The 19,749-nt window shown below is 58.8% G+C and overlaps 2 protein-coding genes across 3 annotated transcripts; both read left to right on the top strand.

Annotated features, from left to right (window-relative positions):
* The first annotated feature begins 1,054 nt into the window (after nucleotides 1–1,054).
* Nucleotides 1,055–8,529, top strand: ARHGAP36 (Rho GTPase activating protein 36). Its single transcript, XM_030967910.1, has 10 exons — nucleotides 1,055–1,085; nucleotides 1,309–1,371; nucleotides 3,112–3,368; nucleotides 3,899–4,094; nucleotides 4,619–4,674; nucleotides 4,832–4,982; nucleotides 5,428–5,576; nucleotides 5,918–6,088; nucleotides 6,522–6,619; nucleotides 7,439–8,529. The coding sequence occupies exons 1-10, from the start codon at nucleotides 1,055–1,057 to the stop codon at nucleotides 7,575–7,577; spliced, it is 1,311 nt and encodes a 436-aa protein (XP_030823770.1). The 3' UTR covers nucleotides 7,578–8,529.
* A 1,649-nt stretch (nucleotides 8,530–10,178) lies between these two features.
* LOC115914892 (regulator of cell cycle RGCC-like) lies at nucleotides 10,179–13,580 on the top strand. Of its 2 annotated transcripts, none has more exons than XM_030967736.1 (5): nucleotides 10,179–10,385; nucleotides 10,961–11,116; nucleotides 11,583–11,663; nucleotides 11,967–12,029; nucleotides 13,087–13,580. In XM_030967736.1, the coding sequence occupies exons 2-5, from the start codon at nucleotides 10,963–10,965 to the stop codon at nucleotides 13,092–13,094; spliced, it is 306 nt and encodes a 101-aa protein (XP_030823596.1). In that variant the 5' UTR covers nucleotides 10,179–10,385; nucleotides 10,961–10,962; the 3' UTR covers nucleotides 13,095–13,580. The 2 variants fall into 2 exon arrangements, with proteins under 2 accessions (XP_030823596.1, XP_030823595.1); XM_030967735.1 differs by having other exon boundaries at nucleotides 13,057–13,580.
* The last annotated feature ends 6,169 nt before the right edge of the window (nucleotides 13,581–19,749 follow it).

Here is a 19,749-nt window from a genome sequence, read left to right as displayed (position 1 = left end):
GTCCTGATGCTGGAAAGAGGCTCATGGGAGAGTGGATAATGCACTGGCACATAAAAGGGTGGATAAATTTAGGAGCTCCACAGGAACTGAGCACAGAGGCCCTGTCAGGGTTCTCAGGGTTGCCTGTGTCCCCACCAGCAAACCAGAGAGTTGTGGTTCCCAGACTCCTTCCCAAATCCACTTCTTATCCATTTGATGTGCCTCCTGTGCCCTGGGCTGTATTTTGGCATCCCAGCAGGGCAGGGGATGCCACCAGCTCACCAGGTCTGGGGCTGGGGGTGCAGAGGGAGCCTGGGGGTCTCCAGCCCCCCTTCCACTCCTGGCACCCCAGGGCACAATGGAGGCTCCAGGTCTCCGGGATCCTCTCCCAGGGATGGGGCATCTCCCAGTGCCCAGCCTCACACTGAGCACCAACTGCTTGAGGTGGCACCCAAGTCTGGCTTCTCACTTAATATCCCAAAGATTTCATGCCATGAAACGGCGTCATGAAGAGTCAGCTCCCCTCTCCTTCCCAGAACTCCCAGTTGCTCCAGGCTGCAGCCCTGGAGGACTTTGACCACAAACATCCTGATCCCTTTTCTATTTTGTTTTATTTTGGACTGTTTGTAATCCAGCTTGCAGTGACACCCTGCAGCAGCAGCTCCTCTAGGGACTCGTGCAGTGCCAAAAAAAGCCCCAAACCCCAGTATTTCCTTCCTGGTTGGTCAGTGTGCTGCTGGATAAATTATGCTGGCTTCTATACTCATGTTCCTCATTCCAGCTGTCAGAGCTTTCCTCTAAGTCTTACAAAATAACCCAAACAAGTAGATATAAGCTGTTCCTAGGAAGAGAATTCTTCAGGAATGAAGAGTATGAGCCAGAATAGGGTGATGTGTCCTGGAAGGATTTAGGATGGGCAGTGAGTGAATTCTCAGTTCACTGCTGCTGGATGTGTGAGGTGGGAGTCCTACAGAGCAGGATGGGATTTGTGATGGTGTTTTGTACAACTTTTAATGTCTGTGTTCTGTAAAACATTCCCAAAAGCCTTTCTGGGTCTCACTGCTCGTGTAGAGCCATGGGGTCCCTCCACCCCTTCACCCACAGAGGTTGGTACCCATCTCTGGGAATGTTCTCCAAGCAGCGATGTCCATCTCCAGGGCTGGTCCCTGGGCAGCTGCTGCCCACTGTGTGTCCCAGGGCACTCCTGGATCCCCTCAGGGCTGTGGCTGTCACTGCAGTGTCCCCTGGCTGGAGGCTGCAGAGGGACAGGGAGCCTATGCTGAGCCAGCCCCAAGATGCTGGTGCTGAACCTTCCCCTTTTCCTCCTAGAAGGCTCCAAAGGCATTAAATCCATCCGGCAGAAGCTGGAGAGCTTCTCGAAGGAGAGGAGAGGTGAGCAGCCTCACTTTTACCTGGGCTTTGGTCCCTGCTCTCAGGGGGAATGGGTGGTTTTTGGTGGGGTGGGGTGGGAGGTACCCGAATCCAGTAGGATGCTTCATCACAGCAGTTCTGCTGTTCTTGGAATGGCACGAGCTTGATGGAGCCTGGAAGGACAGAAAGGTGTGTGGAGTATGTGCAGTGTGAAATGCATTTTCAAGCTGAACACCTACAAATGTGTCTATCTGCCCATTTTGCCCCACTCTTGTTACCTCCAGTTCTATCTTAGCATCCCCTGAAGGACCTCAGTGACAACCCTGGGCTACTGAGAATCCTAGAGCACAGCCAGGTGGCAATGAGCTTCCCCACACCAGTACAAAACCATTCAAGGAGACTACTGAAATTAATGCCTCATATTTTACTTAGTAGAATGTTTAAACATATCAATCATTGTACAACATGCTGGTAGGAACTTAGTAGCTGTTTGATCTGTGTCTGTGGTAAAAGCATTGTATAGTTTCAATCCTAAAAGTTCCCAGAGAGGGAATGATAACATAGAAGCTTCATCTGCAGCTGGAAACCCCTTCTGAATGCATAATAGTAAGTCCTTTAACTCAGATTTTGAAACGTTACAGGAATTATATTTGACCAGATCTTTAAGGTTTTATAAGTATCTCTAGGCAAATTGGACATCTTGTGTCCTAACATGTTCCCTGAGGCTTACCTGATGTTGAACAACAGGCAAGTCCTTGGATCTCTGTCCTGATCGAGCCAGCGACAAGGGCAGAAATCCAACTTCTCTCTTCTTGCAAGAGTCATGATCCCAGGATCCGTGCTTGTCTCAGCAACACCTCACAAAAATGACCTCGGGGCTTTCTGGCAGGTCAGACAGTTTAGTTGAGTTATCTGCTCCTCACACAGGGCACCAGTTTGTTGGACAATACTCTCTTCTTGATCTCAAGATGGGGCAGCTGAGAGGTGTTTTAAAAACTTCTATTCCATTTTCAGTCTCATGAGAAGGGTGAGACAGCACAGATGTTATAATTCACGCCATCACAATCAGAAACCAATTACTTCCTAATTACAATACACTATGAGCGTTTCTTGGCCCATCAGCTTTTTGCCACGCCTTAAAGCTAATCATCCAAAACTACCCCTCGTGGGTCCTAATATAATGCATTTTTCACAGTTTTATTTCTCTAAAGTATCTAGTCTTATTTGTAAGGTCATCTTTTGAAAGTTTTTCTAGCTCCATTTTTCTCTCAACAATATCTGTCTTATTCCATGGTATTTCTAAGTCAGCATTTCTTGTCTCAAAGTTTGCATACACATGTATACTGTGTGGGCCTTCTGTTAGGCCCTGAGAACTCTCTACAAATCCATTTCTCACAGTTAGAATTTGGAAAGGATCTTTTGGTGATTTATGAAGTTGTTGCTTCATAGATGCCATGGCGTCTTCATGGGGCTGTAGCCAGTCAAAGGAAGGAAACTCCAGGAAAATCTGGGATGGGCTCCAACAAGCCCACTGCTGGAGAGGAGAGCAGGGCCCTGTGTCTCCTCCCTGTCCCCCCAGCACCCCGTTTCCCATGGGGTGCCCTCCCCCTTGGCTCTTTGGCACCCAGGGTCCCCCCACACCTTTCCTGCTCTCCAGGAGGAGCAGCTCCCTCGGGGATTGCCTGGCTCCTGGGGGCAGGACACGCGGGTTCATCCCTGCAGATCCCTCGCTGCAATTCCCTCCCTGCCGCGTTCCCCCAGACTGCTCTCCCCACACCTTCGGGGTGCCGCTCGCCCAGGTCATCGCCAACGACCGCGCCTGCCGGCAGCTGCAGGAGGCCGTGGGCAGGAGCCGCCGCCTCTGCCTGGAGGTGGAGGCCACGGTGACGAGGTTCCGGGCCCAGAGGCACAGGAGGCTGGCAATGGGCACCAGCTGCATCCGGGCACCTGACGGGGGCTGCCCAGAGGAGCCGCTTTGCCCAGCACTTGTGGACAAGAGCTCCTGGAGCCAGCGGAGGGTATGGTCCCCAAAATGGGCTGTGGTGGTGCTGTGGGATGGGGGCGTCGGAATTTGGCAATAAATGGGATTTTCCAGGATTTTTTCTTACTAACTGAGTGGGTGGTGTCCCAGGCTGAGCCGGTCCCAGTCTGTCCTTGGGGAAATGGTGATGTCCCCAGCCCCCTCAGAGATGGACTGTGAGGAATGGGAGGACCCTCACTAGCAAAGCTCTTATGGAGATGAGGTTACCAGGGGCACATTTAAGGGTGCAGAGGGCAGGGATGGATGGGATATTGGGAAAGAATTCTTCCCCATGAGGGTGGGCAGGCCCTGGCACAGGGTGCCCAGAGCAGCTGTGGCTGCCCCTGGACCCCAGGCAGTGTCAGGGTTGACACGGGCTTGGAGCAGCCTGGGACAGTGGAAGGTGTCCCTGCCCATGGCAGGGGTGGCACTGGATGCTGCCCTTTCCCAGAAACCCGTGAGGTCACGGCAGTGATGGATCTGTGGGGTCATTCCTGCCACCTGCAAATGCCCTCTGCTCCATCACAGGGGGCCATGTCCGTGGATTCCATCACGGACCTGAGTGACAATGCCTCCGAGCTGCTGGAGGCCCTGCAGCTCTCACACCCCCATGAGCTGGACCCCCGCAGGAGCCGTGGCAAGAAGAAACAGCTGAGCCTGAACCCCATCACCTGGCAGGTGCCACGGATTGTGGACAGGTGCTGCACTCACCTTGAGACGCACGGTAAGGGCTGGAAAAACTCCCTGTGTGTGGCCACCAGGACATCCTGGCCTGACCACCCCCAAGGTGGGAGGAAGGCCAGGTTTAATGGGCACCGTGGGATTCGCCCGAAGGTTGGACTCGATGGTCCTAGAGGTCTTTCCCAACCTGAATGCTTCTGTGAGTCCTGGGGCAGGGCATCTTCCAAAAGGCCTCCTGTGGAGAGTCCTCTGGGTTGGATGCAGCACCAGAGGGGAATGTCACTGAGGAGGGAATGTCACTGTGTGTGTCAGTGACCATCTCCTGGTGCCTCAACCTCTGCTGCACATCCAGCCCTTGCTCACAGTGACTGTAGGGATGGGATCTCCTCCCTTCCCACAGGCAACCCAAGGAAATCTCATGGCTCCACAGCCTTTCCTTTTCCTCACTGCCTGGAGAAGGGAAAGCCATGCAAGAGAAGCCCTACCACGGTGCTGAGGTGCTCCCAGGGGCAGCCAGGGTGGCAGGGAGCAGTGGGAATGCACAGCACTAACCTCTCTGTCCCCCAGGGCTCCAAACTGTTGGCATCTTCCGTGTTGGAAGCTCCAAGAAAAGAGTCCAGCAGGTAAAGGGAGGCATTCACTGCATCCTCTGGCTGTGCCTTGTGGGGGATAGAGGCTCGTGTGGATGGGGATGGATAGAGCTGACATTGGTGTGGAGAGGTCTGAAACAGACTAGAACTGACTGTGATTTTCATCCTTTCCATTTCTTCCATCTCCAAGCTGAGAGAAGAGTTTGACCGAGGGCTGGATGTTTTCTTGGATGAGCATCAAAGTGTTCATGATGTGGCTGCCCTGCTCAAAGAGTTTCTCCGGGATATGCCTGATTCCCTGATTCCCAGAGAGCTCTATGGAGCCTTCCTCAGCACAGCCAGTGAGTACCTGTGGAGCAGAGCCTGCACAGCCACAGGAGGATTTATGTTGGTCACTTGGTCAGGTTGCTCCAAGTCCTGTCCAACCTGACTTTGGAGACTGCCAGGAATGGATCCTTCCTCACCACCCTTCTTTTCCAAAGCTTCTGGGATGGGTGTTGTGCTCCCTGGCACTGCCACATGCAGTTACTGTAATCAGTGGATTTGGTGGGGCTTTTGTTTGATTTCTTTTGAATTGGACTATAAAAATCCCTCTGCTCTGTGACAATTTTTGGCTGTGTGGCTGTGCAATATCCAACAACACCACAGCTCTTGCTGGGTTCTCCATCCCATGGGAGGAAGGGTGGGACAGCAGCCTGGCTCCCACCAGGGCTCATTCCCAAGCATGTGGAGGAGGGCTGGAAGTGCCTGGTGGGCTGGGACCCTCACTAACACTGCTCTCCCCAGCGCTGGAGGGGCAGGCCCAGCTGGACACGCTGCAGCTGCTGCTGTTCCTGCTGCCCCCGTGCCACAGTGACACCCTGCTGCGCCTCCTGCGCTTCCTGGCCCAGGTGGCCCGGCACGCCGAGAGCTCCTGGGACCCCGAGGGCCGCCAGGTGAGGCTGCTGCTCCCGAGGGCTGCCCTGGAAAGGTGCTCGGGCTGCTGTGGCTGCAACTGAGCGGGGCTGCTGAAGCCTGGGGGAGAAAACAAATCCTTCACGGAATCCCGGGATCATTGTGGTTGGAAAAGGTGGGAATGGGATGAGTGTGTGCTCCAGCACCTCGAGCCCTTTGTGCTGGCCCTGCCACCAGCTCAGAGAGGACCAAACTGGACCCAGAGCAACACCTCACCCTCACCTCGCCCTTGTGTTCCTGCCCTGGGGTGGGTGAGGACATCCTGGCACATCCCATGCCACTACACCCACAGTCCACAGGTTCCTTTGGTGCTTCCTTGTAGATCCCTGGGAATAAAATGACAGCGTCAAACCTGGCTACAGTCTTTGGTCCCAACATCCTGCAGAAGGAGAAGCCTGGAGAGAAAGATGCTGGTGCCCTGAACTTTGAGGACAGTGCTGCCATAATCCTGGTGCTCCAGAGGCTGATTGAGCACCACCACTCCCTGTTCATGGTACGTGGGGCTCCTCAGGGCAGCCCCTCCAGCCCCTCCTTCCCTCTGAACTCTTGCAAGAGCAGCAGGGGAAGGATTTTGTCCCTGTCAGAGATGCACACCTTAGTGTGTGCCCATCCTCTGGGAAGGCTCTGGCTCCATCCTCTCTCCACCCTCCCACAGGGCACTCGCAGGCAGCAGTAAGAGTTCCCTCAGGTCTATTGGAATGTGACATTTCAGGTCCCCAGGAAGCCTTATAGCAAATTTTGTGGTCTGCAGGGAGCCAAAGGACTGGGGATAGTGGAGGGAAAGCAGAGGCTGAGATCCTGCAGACCCTGGGAGGTGTGTGGGGTGTGCTGGGTCTGTGACCACGTCCTGGGCTCCTTCCTTGGCTGCCTCTGCTCAGCCTCCAGCCGAGAGTGGCCCCACAAGTGGTGTGGCCGTGTCTCCCCAGGTGTCCCCAGAGATGCAGTGTGACGTGCTGAGGAGGCTGTTCCAGACAGACCCCGATGTCATCGAGTACCTGCTGCGCAGGAAGTTCCCTGACGTGCCGTAAGTGCCCGAGGGCTCCTCAGGGCACAGGGACAAGTGACAGCACACCCTGCTCATCTTCCTCCAGACTGCTTCCTACAGCGCTCTGGTCACAGCTCCTCAGCAAAAGCCCTTCACACTCCATCCTTCCCATCCCTCGGAGCTCCCTGCTCTCCCTCTTTGCTCCCCAGCCTGTGCCAGCTCTCTCCAGAGCTCTCCAGAGCTCTCCAGAGCTCTCTCTGGTATCCACACAGCTCCTGTCCAGCCCCTGGCCTGCTCCTGCCTCTCAGTGTCACACACTGATTCCTGCTCCACCAGCAGCCTTCTCCAAACCCCATCCGTCCTTGGTGTCCGTGTTTCGCTGCAGTCTTTGCCTGCCCCGGGTGTCTGTGTGGGGCTACCAGCTCAGTCCATACCTCCACATTTTGGGTGCAAGATGGGACAGTCCCACTGAGGCTCAGAACTGGAGCTCGTGCCCTTCCCTAAGGTTAAAGGTGGTGGCTGAAAGGACCTCACATCCCATGAGCTGGGTACACCATAGCACATAATGCAGGAGGGGGTTTGCTCCCTGGAGTTGGAAGTAGGGAATGATTGAAAGCAGGGGATGCTCAAGAGCCTTCAGTAGAGCTGGTGACTCATGGACTAGATGCTCTTCAAAGTTCCTTCCAACCCAAACCTGGGATTCTGTGATCCACGCTACAGCTTCTTGTTTGTCTTCACATTCCTTTTGGGACTGTCTGGAGATGGCAGTCTTTGGGATCACTGCTTGAGCCCATTTGGGAGTGCAGTAGGCAGTAGAAGCATTTGCAAACAGCCTCTCTCTCTTTTTTGCTTCCTTAGGAGCCCAGAGCATGAGGATCCCGGGGAGGAGCTGGCTCCGTGCGCGCTGCCCGGCTGGACACACAGCCTGGAGCGAGGCTCGCTCTGCTCGGAGCTCTACAGCAGCGTCTCCTTCCTAAACCTGCATGTTGGCATCTAGCCCTGCCCAGGCTCTCTGGACACAACCAGGCAGCTTTTCCCACAAAACCCAGCCCTTCCTCACTGTGGGGGCAGCCCCTGTGCCGGTGCCCTGGGGGCAGAGCTGTACTCGGGGGTCACCTGCCAGGCTGGCACCTCCCTGCGGGTCCAGCCACTGCCACGTCCTCAGCACAGCCTCCCCTGCCACCTCCTCCTCACAGCCCCTTGGGAATGGAGCGCCATCCCTACACCTGCAGGCACTCCTGGGAGGACAGGCTGAGGGAGCTGGGACTGCTCAGCCTGGAGAAGAGATGGCTCAGAGGGACCTTATCCATCTACCCAAATGCTTTTGTGAGGGCCTGGAGGGACAGGACAAGGGGAATGGCTTCCCACTGCCAGAGAGAGAAACTGGGATATTCATAAGATATTCAGAGAAATTCTTCCCCATGAGGGTGGTGAGGTTCTGACACAGGCAGGGACACCTTTCCCTGCACCAGGCTGCTCCAAGCCCCATCCAGCCTGGCCTTCTGGCCTTGAACTTTTCCAGGGATGGGGCAGCCACAGCAGGGCACTTTTGGGGACAAAACAGTACTTCTGCAACCAGTATTCCATATTCCACCACAGCCTGCACCCAGTCCTGGTATGAAGGCACCCAGACCTTCTCAGGTGCCCTGCTCATGGCTGGGCTCTTATTTTGCAAAGGTCCCTTCCCTGCAGATCAGAACAGTTGGGATGGGTGGGGAAGCATTTCCAGGAGGAGCCTGTGCTGTGAGATAGCTGGTGAGACCCCCTGGGAGCTGATAAGCTCCACAGAGCAGCAGAGCTGTTGTGTCTGGAGGAGCAGATAAATTTGGGACACCATGAGGCTGTGGAAGGTTCCAGAGGCCACAGGAACACTTGAATGTCAGCTGTGAAACCAACATTGTGTCCAGCCACTGCTCTGGGTGGGATTGTACCTGCTGCAAGAGCAGCCCCCAGCCTTTCAAATTCCTTCCTAGGGCGGTAAAACACTGGCACAGGTTGCCCAGAGCAGCTGTGGCTGCCCCCTGGATCCCTGGAAGTGTCCAAGGCCAGGTTGGATGTGGCTTGGGGCAGCCTGGGATAGTGAAAGGTGTCCTTGCCCATGGCAGGGGGTGGGACTGGATGGACTTTAAGGTCCCTTCCCACCCAAACCATTCTGTGATTCCATGATTCTAGGATGGAACAGGGATGCTGACACAGGAGGCAGCTCTTTGCAGGAAAAGTCCTGCTGGATTTCACTTTCCCAGCACCATAACGGGGGCAGGGGGGCACGGGGAGCTCCCTGGGAAGCACCAGCTTTCTCTGGCTGCTACAGAGCCGTCCAAGTCGCCGTAGGGTGTTTATCCCTGGCAGCGTTGATGCGATATCGCTGCAAACTCCGCTTGAGGGCAGCCCGGCACCGGCCTGGCCCGGCCCCCGTGCGGCTGCACCGAGACTCGGCCGGAGCTGCTCCATTCCAGCCTCACGAAATAAACGCCCTGCCCGGCCAGCTGCACATCTCATTCATGGAGCCTTGGCGTTGCTCTGGACCCGCTCTGCAGGGGCTGGCTGGCTTTTGCTCCAGGTTCTGTTCTCACGGGCTCTTTGCCCCTGCAAGCCTTGGGGGTCACCTCAGAAATGACAGGGAAGGTTCTGCCCTGATCCTTCCGGATCCCCAGTGCTGGCACAGGAGGGGCTGCTGCTGTTGGGGGTCTCTTCCTGGGGGGTGGTTGCTTTTGGGGCAGTGGCGAATGTTTGGGGCAGTCTGCTTTTGGGGGATGGTGGCTCTCAGGAGCTGGTTACTGTTTTGGGGCTGATCACTGTTTGGAGGGGTCATTGCTGTTTAGGCAGCAGTTGCTGGTTTTGGGGGCAGTTGCTGCTGTTGGGGAGATTCTGGCTGGTTTTTAGTTCCAGCCCCACCAAAGGCCCCTTGAGCCCCTCAGACCGGTGGGGCAGAGCCAGGCCTAGGGCTTGTGTGGGGGTACAACCGGGAGAATCTGCAGGAGTGGGACCGGCTGCTCGGATCCGTGGGTGGGTTTACAGTCAACAGCAAGGAAAGCAGAGCCCGAGCTCCTCTTTTTAAAACCCCCGCGTCTCCCTCACGCTGCTGACCAGCATCCATGGCAGGGCCCAGACACAGAGCTCTGGGCTTGAGAACTCTCTGGGAAACCTGTGGGAAGGAACTGTGGAACCGCTGAGGTTGGAAAAGCCCTGCAAGAGCACCAAGTCCAAGCATCACCCAGCACTGCCAAGGCCACCCCAACCCATGTCCCCAAGTGCCACATCCACACGGCTTTGAAATCCCTGCAGGGACGGGCACTCCACCACTGCCCCGGGCAGCTGTGCCAGGCTGGACAGCCCTGTCCATGAAGGGATTTTCCCCAGTATCCAACCTGACCTTCCCCCGGCACAGCTTGAGGCCGTCTGTCCCTGGTTCCCCCGGAGCTGAGCCCGACCCCCGTGTTCCGCCTCCTGTCCGGGCTTTGAGGGAGCGAGACCGGGCGGGGGCGTTCGGGGGGGTTTGTTGGGAGTGTTCGGGGCTGTTTGATCGGGGGTGTTTGGGGGCATTCGGGGGTGTTTTTTACGGGGTGTTTGTTCGGGGGTGTTTGATCGGAGGTGTTTGTTCGGGGGTGTTTGGGGTGTTTTATCGGAGGTCTTTGGAGGTGTTTGGGGGGTGACCCCGGGACTCCCCCGCCGGTCCCGCGCAGCCGTTTGGGGGCGGAGCCTCCCGGCGGCCCCGCCCAGCCCCCGGTGCGGGACCAAAAGCGGCGGGAGCGGAGCGGGAGGCGCTGCTGCCGCTGGGACCGGAGCGCAGGGAGCCGAGCAGCCGGTGAGTGCCGAACCGAACCGAACCGAACCGGGGGATGCTGCCCCTCGGAACCCGCGAGGGGCTCCGCTCCTGTGTCCCCCCGCAGCCACCGGGCACCCTCCGGGAGCGGGATGGAGCCGGGCCTCCCGGAGTGCCCCGGCCTGGGATTGTGCCCTCCTCCGCTCCTCCGTGTGCCCCAGCCTGGCCGGAGCAGCTGGGGCTGCCCCTGGATCCCTGGCAGTGCCCAAGGCCGGGCTGGGCGTTGGGGCTTGGAGCAGCCTGGGACAGTGGAAGGTGTCCCTGCCATGGCAGGGCTGGGATGGGGATGGGCTTTGTGCTCCCTTCCTGCTCAAACCCTTCTGGGATTCTATCAAGCCTGCGTAGGACCAGCTCTTACTGGGCCAGCTGTGGGATGAGCTGGGGGGAAGGCTGAGCTGTCCGAGGAGCCGGGTGTGCTCGGAGCGGGGCTGGCACTGCCTGCAGAGCCGGGACCTGCAGCCTGGCTCTGCCCCATCCCCAGCCTGGGCTGCTCCCGAGAGGCTCTGGCTGGCCCTGCCTGCCAGGTGGGTACCCCAACACCCCCATGTTGCCCCCAGCGATGGCTGAGGAGCTCAGTGAGCTGCTGAGAGAGTTCGACGAGGTCATGGAGGACTTTGACCGGGGCCCTGCGAGTCAGTACCAGCAGCACCTGGAGGAGCTGAAGAGGAAAGCGGGACAGAGTGTGTATGACAGTGGCATCGATGAGCTGGAGAGTGAGTCTGGGCTGGGGGTGAGGAGCCCTGGGGAGGATGGTGTCTGCCAGGGTGGGAGCTCTGTGGTTCCTCCACGGAGCACATCTTCCTGCTGATGCTGCCTGACTCAGCCCTGGTGGGCTGGATGAGCAATGGGGGGATGACCCCTGGATACTGGCCCAGGACCTGCCAACATCTGCCAGGGCTCCTCATGCCAGGCAGGCTGCTGCAGGACCCTGAGGGGCTGGGGATAACCTGGTTCTCTGTAATAACCCTGTCCTTGTAACTGTGCCCAGACAACCTCTGGTGCTCTTTGACCTGAGAAAGAATGTTCCATTTTTCCAAGCATTCCTAGAAGCAGGGGAGGAGCAGATGGGGTCTCCAAGAGTGTGCCACCCTGTACCATGGGCATGATCGGACCGTGTTCCTGCAAAGTGTTCATCAGGTGCCTGTGCCCAGGCCAGGGACTGATGCTCTGTCTCTGCAGGTGCCAGCATGTCCCCAGGAAGCAGCCTCAGCTCCAGTGAGGAGCGCCTCAACAGCCCAGCTGACACTTATCCCCCCAAAGGTGAGCCTGGCCCCACCCAAAGGGGTTTGCAGGGCTTCCTTCTCTGTGCTCAGCTGGGCTTGGCAATGACTGCCAGCCCTGGATAGGGGGGTGCCAATGGAGCCCTGCAGAGTGGGAATGAGCCCTTGTGTCCTGGCAGGAGCCTGGAAGGGGCAGAAGTTGGATTGGGATTTTCCCAGTTAAGGCTGGACTGGCTGGGACAAACACAGCTGGAGCAGCTGTGCTAGGAACAAGGGGTTGGGGTCTCTCCTCTCCCCAGTGAGAGGGGGAATGGGGAGACTTGACCGTGTTTTTCCCCACTAGCAAAGCTTGGAGACACACAGGAGCTGGAGGAGTTCATCGCAGACCTGGATAAAGCCTTGGAAGGTACATGCCCAGCCTTGATCCTGGCACTTCCCACGGGATGGGACACCTGGGCTGGGGCTCCTCCCCTGCCCCTGACTCGGCACAGCCTGGCCAGCGCCTCCTCTGCCTGGGGGTCCTGCTGCAGGGGGCTTGGGACTTGATTTTGGCTGCAGTGGTAGAACCCTTCCATCCTTCCTTTTGGGGACGGGCTCATGGATGTCACCTCCCTCTTCTAACTCTTTCAGCTTGGAAAGAAATCCTGCGGCTTAAGTGTCTTCCCCTCCCTGCTGCCTCAGTTTCCTCAGTGAGGCGCAGTGCTGGTGCCTGGGGGAGGGGACTGGGGACATGAAGGCTGGGTTAGTCCTGGCAGTGAAGCCCAGCAGCACAGCCTGCAGAGCTGGTGATGGTTTTGGGAAGATGCACAAAGACCTGTGCTCCTCTGCCTGCGGCCTCCCTCCAGCTGCTGCTCAGAGGCTGCTCTTTACTTGGGGGGGAAGGTGAGCAGGAGGAAAGAAGGGATCTTCCCTTGTGGTGTATCCTAACCTACCCCATCAGGAGGGAGGAGAGTGGGTCTGTGTGGCAGCAGGGAGGGCAGTCCCAGCCTGTTGGTGATGCTCTCCTCCTCCAGATGTTTCCCTCCTGGTAAGAGCCTGGGGATGTCCCTGTGAGAGGGGGTGATGCTGTGCTGGGCATCTCTGGCCTCTCTGGAGAGTTTGGCTGCTGTACCCAGCAGCTCTGGAGAGTTTGGTTGCTCCCCAGTGCCTGCTGTGCTGGGGAAACCGAGGCAGAGGCCACTTCCTCCTGCAGCGTGACAGGCTGGAGGCAGAGAGAACCTGGTTAAAAAACCATTTCCCCCCACGCAGGCAACAGCACACAGTTCTGCTATCTGTTCCCATCCCTGGTGTGCAAAATGAGGTGGCTGGTGGGAAGTGTTCCTTTGCAGGCCCCAGCCATGCTGGAAGGGAGGGAGGGAGGGAGGGGGAGGGAGGGAGGGAGGGAGGGGACCAGAGCTGACCCCCTGCCCCAGATTTCTGCTCTAACCCTGCAGACTGTCACCATCTTCTGTGTCATCCTGCAGAGATGTGAGCTGTGCTGTGGAGTCTGGAGAGGAGCAGCCCCAGCCCTGAGTCTCCCTGATGCTGCCTCTGCACCCCTGGCTGGGGTGGGGATGGCTCTGGGGACAGGGACGGGCAGTGGGGACGGATCCGGCCGCGGGACGATGGTGACGAGGCCCTGCCAGTGCCAGGAGAGGCCAGCCCTGGGCGGGACCTGGCCCTGCCCTGCACGGGGTCTGGTGGCTCCAAGGGCTTTGGGGGGGGAGCTGGGCTGCTGCTGAAGCCCCCAGAGTAATTGTGGGGAAGATCAGCTTGCAGGACATCAGCATGACCTCAGTGTCCCCTCCAGGATGGGAAGCCTGGTTCCTTGGTGGCATCTGTCACTGTTGACCTTTGCTTTGCTTGGGGAGCCCCAAATTGGGCCCCTCTCTGCCCCCCAGGTGCCTCTGCCTCAGCTGCTGCTGTAAATACTGTAAAAAATATGTTTTGTGCTGTACAAAGGGGACGTGGTTCTGTGAACAGGATTTTAAACATCTGCCTGTCTGTGTCCATCTTTTTCCCATTGGCAGGGGTGGGAGCAGGGATGCCTGGGGCTGCCAGCTGGTGGGACTGGCATTGAAGAAGGGGGAAACCTCAGGGAAGCAAGTATAGCAGCACAAGCCTGGCTAAAGAGGAATATCAGGAATCCCTTGTCCTGCCTGCCCTTGGCACTCGGACAGTGTGGGGTGGCAGAGGGTGCAGAGTGTGTGCCTTCCTCCCCTGCCCAGGGACATGGACACTGCCTGTCATCCCTCTGGCATGGAGGGCCCTGCTCTCAGGCTCCTGCTTCCAAAGGGAGGGGCTCTGGTGCCACTTGCCCTGGATCTTGCCCCTGTCAGCAGCCCAGGAACAAGGCCCAGGGATGTGGGTTTGCAGCCTCTGCCAAGCTGAGCTTTGAGTGAGGTTTGGCCGTGGATGGGATGATGGGTCCCCCTGGGATTCCCCTCTGGTCTTTCCCCCGGGAGTTTCCCGTCCTGGGAGGTGCCAGGATGACAGAAGAGGAACCTGTGGCTGGTCCCCCTCTTTCCCTGTGATCCTCACGTGGAGCAGGGGCATGTGTGGCTCTGCTGCAGCTTGTCTGAGCAGGAAATGGGCAGTTTCAGTTTGTGCCCTCACCCCTGGTGCATGGGTGCTGAGCAGGAGGATGCTGGACACCCCCTCTGCCAGCCCCAGCACTCAGTGCTGCTGAGGAGGCTCTGAGCACACACAGATCCCAGCCTGGTAGTGCTGGTCCAGCACGAGGGTGGCAGCCCCTGGGCAGGGCTGGCAAGGAGACGCTCTGGGCTGTTGCTATCCCCATGCTGTGTGATGTGACCACTGATGTCTGTCCCCAGTGGACCCCGAGGGGCAGCTAGGAGATGGGAGTGAGTGTGTGCCAAGGTGGTGACACCCAGAGATGTCTGTGACACTCAGGGATCTGCCTGTGGCCTTCTGTGGGGACACACAGCCCCCATCACTGGAGCCAGGGTGGTGTGGGGACTGTCCCACTGTGCTGATGGCAGCAACCCCTGTGTCACTGAGGGCGTTTTTCCCCTCTGAGTCACTGCAGTCAGCGTTTCGCCCTCGCTGTCTTGCTCTGACTCTGGTGTCTGTTCCCGCCACGGTCCTGTTCTGCCCCCGGGCTGCACCAGCTCCTCCCCAGCCTGTGCAGGAAGGGGCTTTAGCCCCACCCCAGCCAGCACGGTCCTGATGGTCAGCAATGATGACAGCAATGCTCGGGCTGTCACTCTCCCCGGGTCCCATTCGCCCCCTTCCACCCCTGCAGCAGTGGCAAATGTTGCCAAGCTACAGAAATAAATATTTTCCAGCCCCAAATCTGCTGAGGGTGATAACCCCCGCAGCCACAGCACAGCTCTGGTGACGCTCTGGGCGTTTGTTTGTTGTGGGGGTTGCCAGGAGCAGGTTGGGGTGTCACCCCGGGCTCCTCCAGCCCCTTGCGCTGGGGATGGGTAGGTGGGAGCTGCCCCATGGCTGAGCTGTCCCATCAGCACAGGAGCCTCTCCTGCCCCAGTGCCACAGACCTCAGCATCTGCTCGGGTTGGGGCTGGGGCCCAGGGGGTGTCACTGGGCACTCCACAGTGCCAGTTCTATGCATGGGGTGACAGAGGCCCTAATGCCAGCCCTGTCCTGCCCAGCCTGTGCTGACAGCAGATCATCCTAAAACCTCCGTGCTGGGCTGCCCAGGGCAGTGGTGGAACCCCCACCCCTGGAAATATTCAAAAAACATGTGGATGTGGCATTTGGGGACATAGATTAATGGTGGCTTTTGCTGTGCTGGGGGAACAGTTGGACTCGATGGCCTTGGGAGGCTTTTCCCACTTAAATGATCCCATGATTCTGTGGCTTCTGCACCTTGCTGAAGCAATGTACAGAACCCCCTTTGGGCACAGGGGCTCTTCTGCAGGGACAAGGGGTGGATTTTTTTTCCTGGGAACCCCAGCAAGAGCTTGGGGACACACCAGAGTGGCCCTGAGATGGAGGTTGTGACATCCACCGATCCATGGAGGAGCAGTTGTCCAAGGGCTGTTGTGCAGCCTAGCAGGAACCCTGACCTTGCTCTCACACTCATGGGGATACAAGGCTGGGGGGCTGGGGGGTCCGTGAGGGAGGGTCTGGTGTGTAGGAATGTCTGTAGATCAGAGTGTCTGTGGGTTGCAGGCTCTGTGGCCCTGCACGTGCCCTGGAGGTGCTGCAAAATCAATCAGAGCGAACACGCACGTCCTGCAATACAGGCAGTTCCTCCCCAGGGTCCTGCTCCCCACAGCAGGAAAAGCATCCAAGGCAGCCCTGGCCAGGCTGGAGTGGGGCTGTGCTGCTGCACAGGGCCACCAGCGAGGCTGTCACTGCTCCCTGCTGCGGTCCCCAAGGGCCCCCGGGGGTTTGCTCAGAAGCAGCGGCAGCGGGAAGTGGCTAACCCGAGTGAGGCGGCTGCGCGGGCCCGCGGCTGCTCCCACAGGCCCGCTCCCCCAAGCCCGGCTCCCCCAAGCCTGGCTGCCACAGGCCCGGCTCCCCCAAGCCCAGCTCCCACAATCTCATCTCCCCCAAGCCCAGCTCCTCCAAGCCTGGCTGCCACAGGCCGGCTCCCCCAAGCCTGGCACCCCGAGGCCCAGCTCCCCTAAGCCCAGCTCCCCCAAGCCTGGCTCCCCCAAGCCCAGCTGCCACAGGCCCAGCTCCCACAGGCCCAGATCCCCCAACCCCGGCTCCCCCAGGCCCAGCTGCCCCAAGCCCAGCTCCCCCAAGCCCGGGTTCCCCAAGCCCGGCTTCCTGTGGCTCCCCTGCAGCCCACAGGGATGTTTGCTGGCAGAGCAGGCAGGTGTGTGTCCCACACTCTTTCTCCCATGGTCCCCTGTGAGCCCCTTTTCCAGGCTGGGGGATGCAGCTCTGGCTTGGAGCAGATCTCCTGCCTTCCTGGGGACCCAGATGGACCTGCTGGGACATGGAGGTGACAGCTTTGTGGAGACGGCCCTGGCTGGCAGCCAGTCACCTCCTTCCTGTAGTGCATGGAGGGCACCACTGCAGGGACCACCTCAGGACAGGTGCTGCCTGTATCCCCCTGCTTTCCCCCAGTCTCAAACCCCCAGGAAAAAGGGAGGGAGGGATGCGTCCCTCAAGGCAGGACTGCCATGCACAGACCAGGGGGCTGATGGAACTGGAGCAGCTCAGTGAAGCTGTTCCCACCTGGAAGGATCTCCCCAGCCACTGAGGGGGTAGAAAGAGTCGGCAGAGTTCCCCAAAGGAAGTTGTTGCCACTCTGCAATTTGGAGAGGAACCTCAGCTCTCTGGGGAGGGGAAGTCCAGACGGTCTGGCTGTGACAGTGGAAGAGGCTGTAACTATTTTGGGAGACAGCCTAACCCCAGGGATGTCACAGGCTTTCTGTCCTGCAAAGCCCCCTCACATATTTTTCTGGAATCCCAGAATGGTAGCGGTGAAAAGGGACCTTAAAGCCCGTCTTGTTCCACCCCCTGCCATGGCAGGGACACCTCCCACTGTCCCAGGCTGCTCCCAGCCCCAGTGTCCAGCCTGGCCTTGGGCACTGCCAGGGATCCAGGGGCAGCCCCAGCTGCTCTGGGCACCTGTGCCAGGGCCTACCCACCCTGCCAGGGAACAATTCCCAATTCCCAATATCCCATCCATCCCTGCCCTCTGGCAGTGGGAGTCATTCCCTGTGTGCTGTCCCTCCATGCCTTGTCCCCAGTCCCTCTCCAGCTCTCCTGGAGCCCCTTCAGGCCCTGGCAGGGCTCTGAGCTCTCCCTGGAACTTCTTTTTCTCCAAGTGAGCAGTCTCAGCTCTCCCAGCCTGGCTCCAGAGCAGAGAGGCTCCAGCCTTTGGATCATGGAGCGATTTTTCCCCATTTACAGGACAGGGAGAATTTGGGCCCTTTTGGGTTTGCGGGGGGCTGCTGCTGCACCTCAGGGCTGGGAGGATCCTCCACAGTGCTGGGACTTCACCGACTCCTGGTGTCCCTGGGGAGCCTCCGTGTGACCTCCAGCTGCCCAGGGGAGGGGACAGGAGAGTTCCCCCTCGCAGGGACCCCAGCCCCCAGGGATGGAAGGAGAGAGCCTCCCCGCAGTGCCTGGTGAGCTTCAGAGCGTGCGGGCACTGTCATCAGGGGTTGGTGTTGCTTCCTCCGGCCCCTGTTCCCCGCTCAGCCTCTGACCTCATCCCGCAGCTATCCAAGGAGACAATGCCGGTGGCGGTGGCCAGCACGGTATCCTGTCCCCTCGTGTCCCCCCGGTCCGGTCACTTCCCGGGATTGTTCTGCTCCCCTGGCCGGCCTGTCCCCCGGGAGGGGCAGGGATGAGCCGGTGGCTGCTGGAGCTTTGCTCGGCTGGAGCATGGCTGGGGCATGGCATGGGACAAGGAGAAGTCATCCTGTCCCTCCTGCCACCCTCTGCTCCGCCAGGAGCTGCCCTAAGGCCACCAGCCCCGTTCCTATCGCAGACAGAGCCCTGGGTGTGACGGGACGAGCCTGAGCCGGCTCAGGGCGAGCTCAGGAACAGCGGGGTCGGGGCTGAACCGGGCCGGGCTCCCTGCTGCCTTAGCGGCATTAACCTCAGAACTGAACCGGTTAATCCCACACCAGGAGAATCCAGCCCTGTGTCACCATTCCCTGGCTCCAAGCCTCCATTCAGGCAGGGGCTGAGCCTGCAAATACCCTCCTCACCATAATCCCTGATTTCTGTGCCCAGAGGCCAGCAGCTTGCTCCAGCAGTGCTCTTTGGACCTGGAATATCTGCTTGTTCTTGTTTTGGGAGCACCATGCCCAGCCGGGCTCCTTCCTTGCTGTGTCCACCTGTCCCTCTCGTGTCCTGCCTGTCCAACCCCTGTGGGGAATGTTTAGATTGCAAGGTTCAGCTGGTAAAGCTGGATACTTCAGACTGTAAAGTTCAGCTCTTTTCCCATGTGGCTGTGATATTTACTTTTTTGGGGTATGTTCATAAGAATCCAAGACTAGTTTGGGTTGGGAAAGAACTTAAAGATCCAGTTCCACCCTCTGCCCTGAGCAAGGACACCTTCTCACCTTCCCCCCTTGTCCTGTGTTGCTCCAAATCCCAATGTCCAGCCTGGCCTTGGACACTGCCAGGGGACCCAGGGGCAGCCACAGCTCCCCACCCTCACAGGGAAGGATTTCTTGCCAATATCCTGTGTGCCCTCTGTTTGAAGCCATTTTCCCTGGCTCTCTGCTGGCTCCAGCTGTGTTCCAGCTGTCAGCCCTGGATGGCCGGTGCTGGCAGCCCCTCTGTGCAGAGGCCAGGGGGATGAAGCATCCTGCTGCTCATCCCTGCAGCTGTGCATGCTCTGGAGCATCCCTCCTTCCCTCCTCCCTGCCTGCTCTTGCTGTGTCAGCTCAGACCCCTCCAATCCCTCTGGGACAGCAGCTCTGGCCCGGCACTTGCAGTAGGGGCTGCACCAGGAGCTGGTTTTGTCCTCCCTGAGGGTTGCCCTGGTTTGTCTCAGCCAGGGAAGCAGCAGGGAAAGCAGCACCTCTCCCCTGGATGCCCTCTCCAAGTGGGGTGCTGGATCCAGGGCGGCCCAGAACATTCAGGGATGGCTCCTGGAGCTCCTGGAGTGCTTTGGGCCGAGTTCTGCTGGCATCAGGTGGGTGGGAGATGAGGATCTGCCACAGCAGTAGAGGCAGAGGGCAGTGGGTTCATGCTGGAGTGATGCCAAGGGCCTGTGCAGGGAGCTGGGGGGACACTGGCCAGCTCCCCCTGGCCACGTGTTTCCAGCTTCTGCTATTTCAGGGTTTCCTATTTCCCTCAACAGAGTGCCTTCCCGGCAGGCTGGGACCAGCCTGGGGCTGCCCCTGCCTTGCTGGGATGGGGCTGGGTTCCATCCAGCCAGGGGGATTTGTTCTTCCTTCTGGCGGTGCTCCTGAGCGTGGAAAACAATGGGCAGGAAATGGGGATGGGGTCTGTGGGTCTGTGTTCCTCCCCCCGGAGCAGCTCAGCGCCGGCTGAGGCAGCTGGGGTGGCTCAGCCCGCAGAAAGGGAGGCTCAGGACAGACCTTTCCTCTCCCTGCCGTTCCCTGGAGGGAGGGTGGAGCCGGGTGGGGATTGCTTCTCCCCGGTAACAATTGGCAGGACGAAAGGAAACGCCTCAAATTGTGCCAGGGGAGGTTTAGGTTGGATATTGAGAAAATTCC

The sequence above is a fragment of the Camarhynchus parvulus genome, chromosome 4A (genome assembly GCF_901933205.1).
Source record: "Camarhynchus parvulus chromosome 4A, STF_HiC, whole genome shotgun sequence".
Taxonomy (NCBI): domain Eukaryota; kingdom Metazoa; phylum Chordata; class Aves; order Passeriformes; family Thraupidae; genus Camarhynchus; species Camarhynchus parvulus.
Note: the sequence above shows the minus strand (reverse complement) of the source record. Positions and strands in the feature narration are given on the sequence as shown.

What these genes read in the sequence shown, in the direction of transcription:
- ARHGAP36 (XM_030967910.1), top strand. Translation starts at nt 1,055, where the DNA reads ATGGGGTCCCTCCACCCCTTCACCCACAGAG. An exon ending in GCTCCTGGAGCCAGCGGAGG is followed by an intron (nt 3,369 to 3,898) that starts GTATGGTCCCCA and finishes GCTCCATCACAG; the next exon opens with GGGGCCATGTCCGTGGATTC. An exon ending in CCAAGAAAAGAGTCCAGCAG is followed by an intron (nt 4,675 to 4,831) that starts GTAAAGGGAGGC and finishes TCCATCTCCAAG; the next exon opens with CTGAGAGAAGAGTTTGACCG.
- LOC115914892 (XM_030967735.1), top strand. Translation starts at nt 10,963, where the DNA reads ATGGCTGAGGAGCTCAGTGAGCTGCTGAGAGAGTTCGACGAGGTCATG. An exon ending in TGACACTTATCCCCCCAAAG is followed by an intron (nt 11,664 to 11,966) that starts GTGAGCCTGGCC and finishes TTTCCCCACTAG; the next exon opens with CAAAGCTTGGAGACACACAG. An exon ending in CCTGGATAAAGCCTTGGAAG is followed by an intron (nt 12,030 to 13,056) that starts GTACATGCCCAG and finishes CTAACCCTGCAG; the next exon opens with ACTGTCACCATCTTCTGTGT.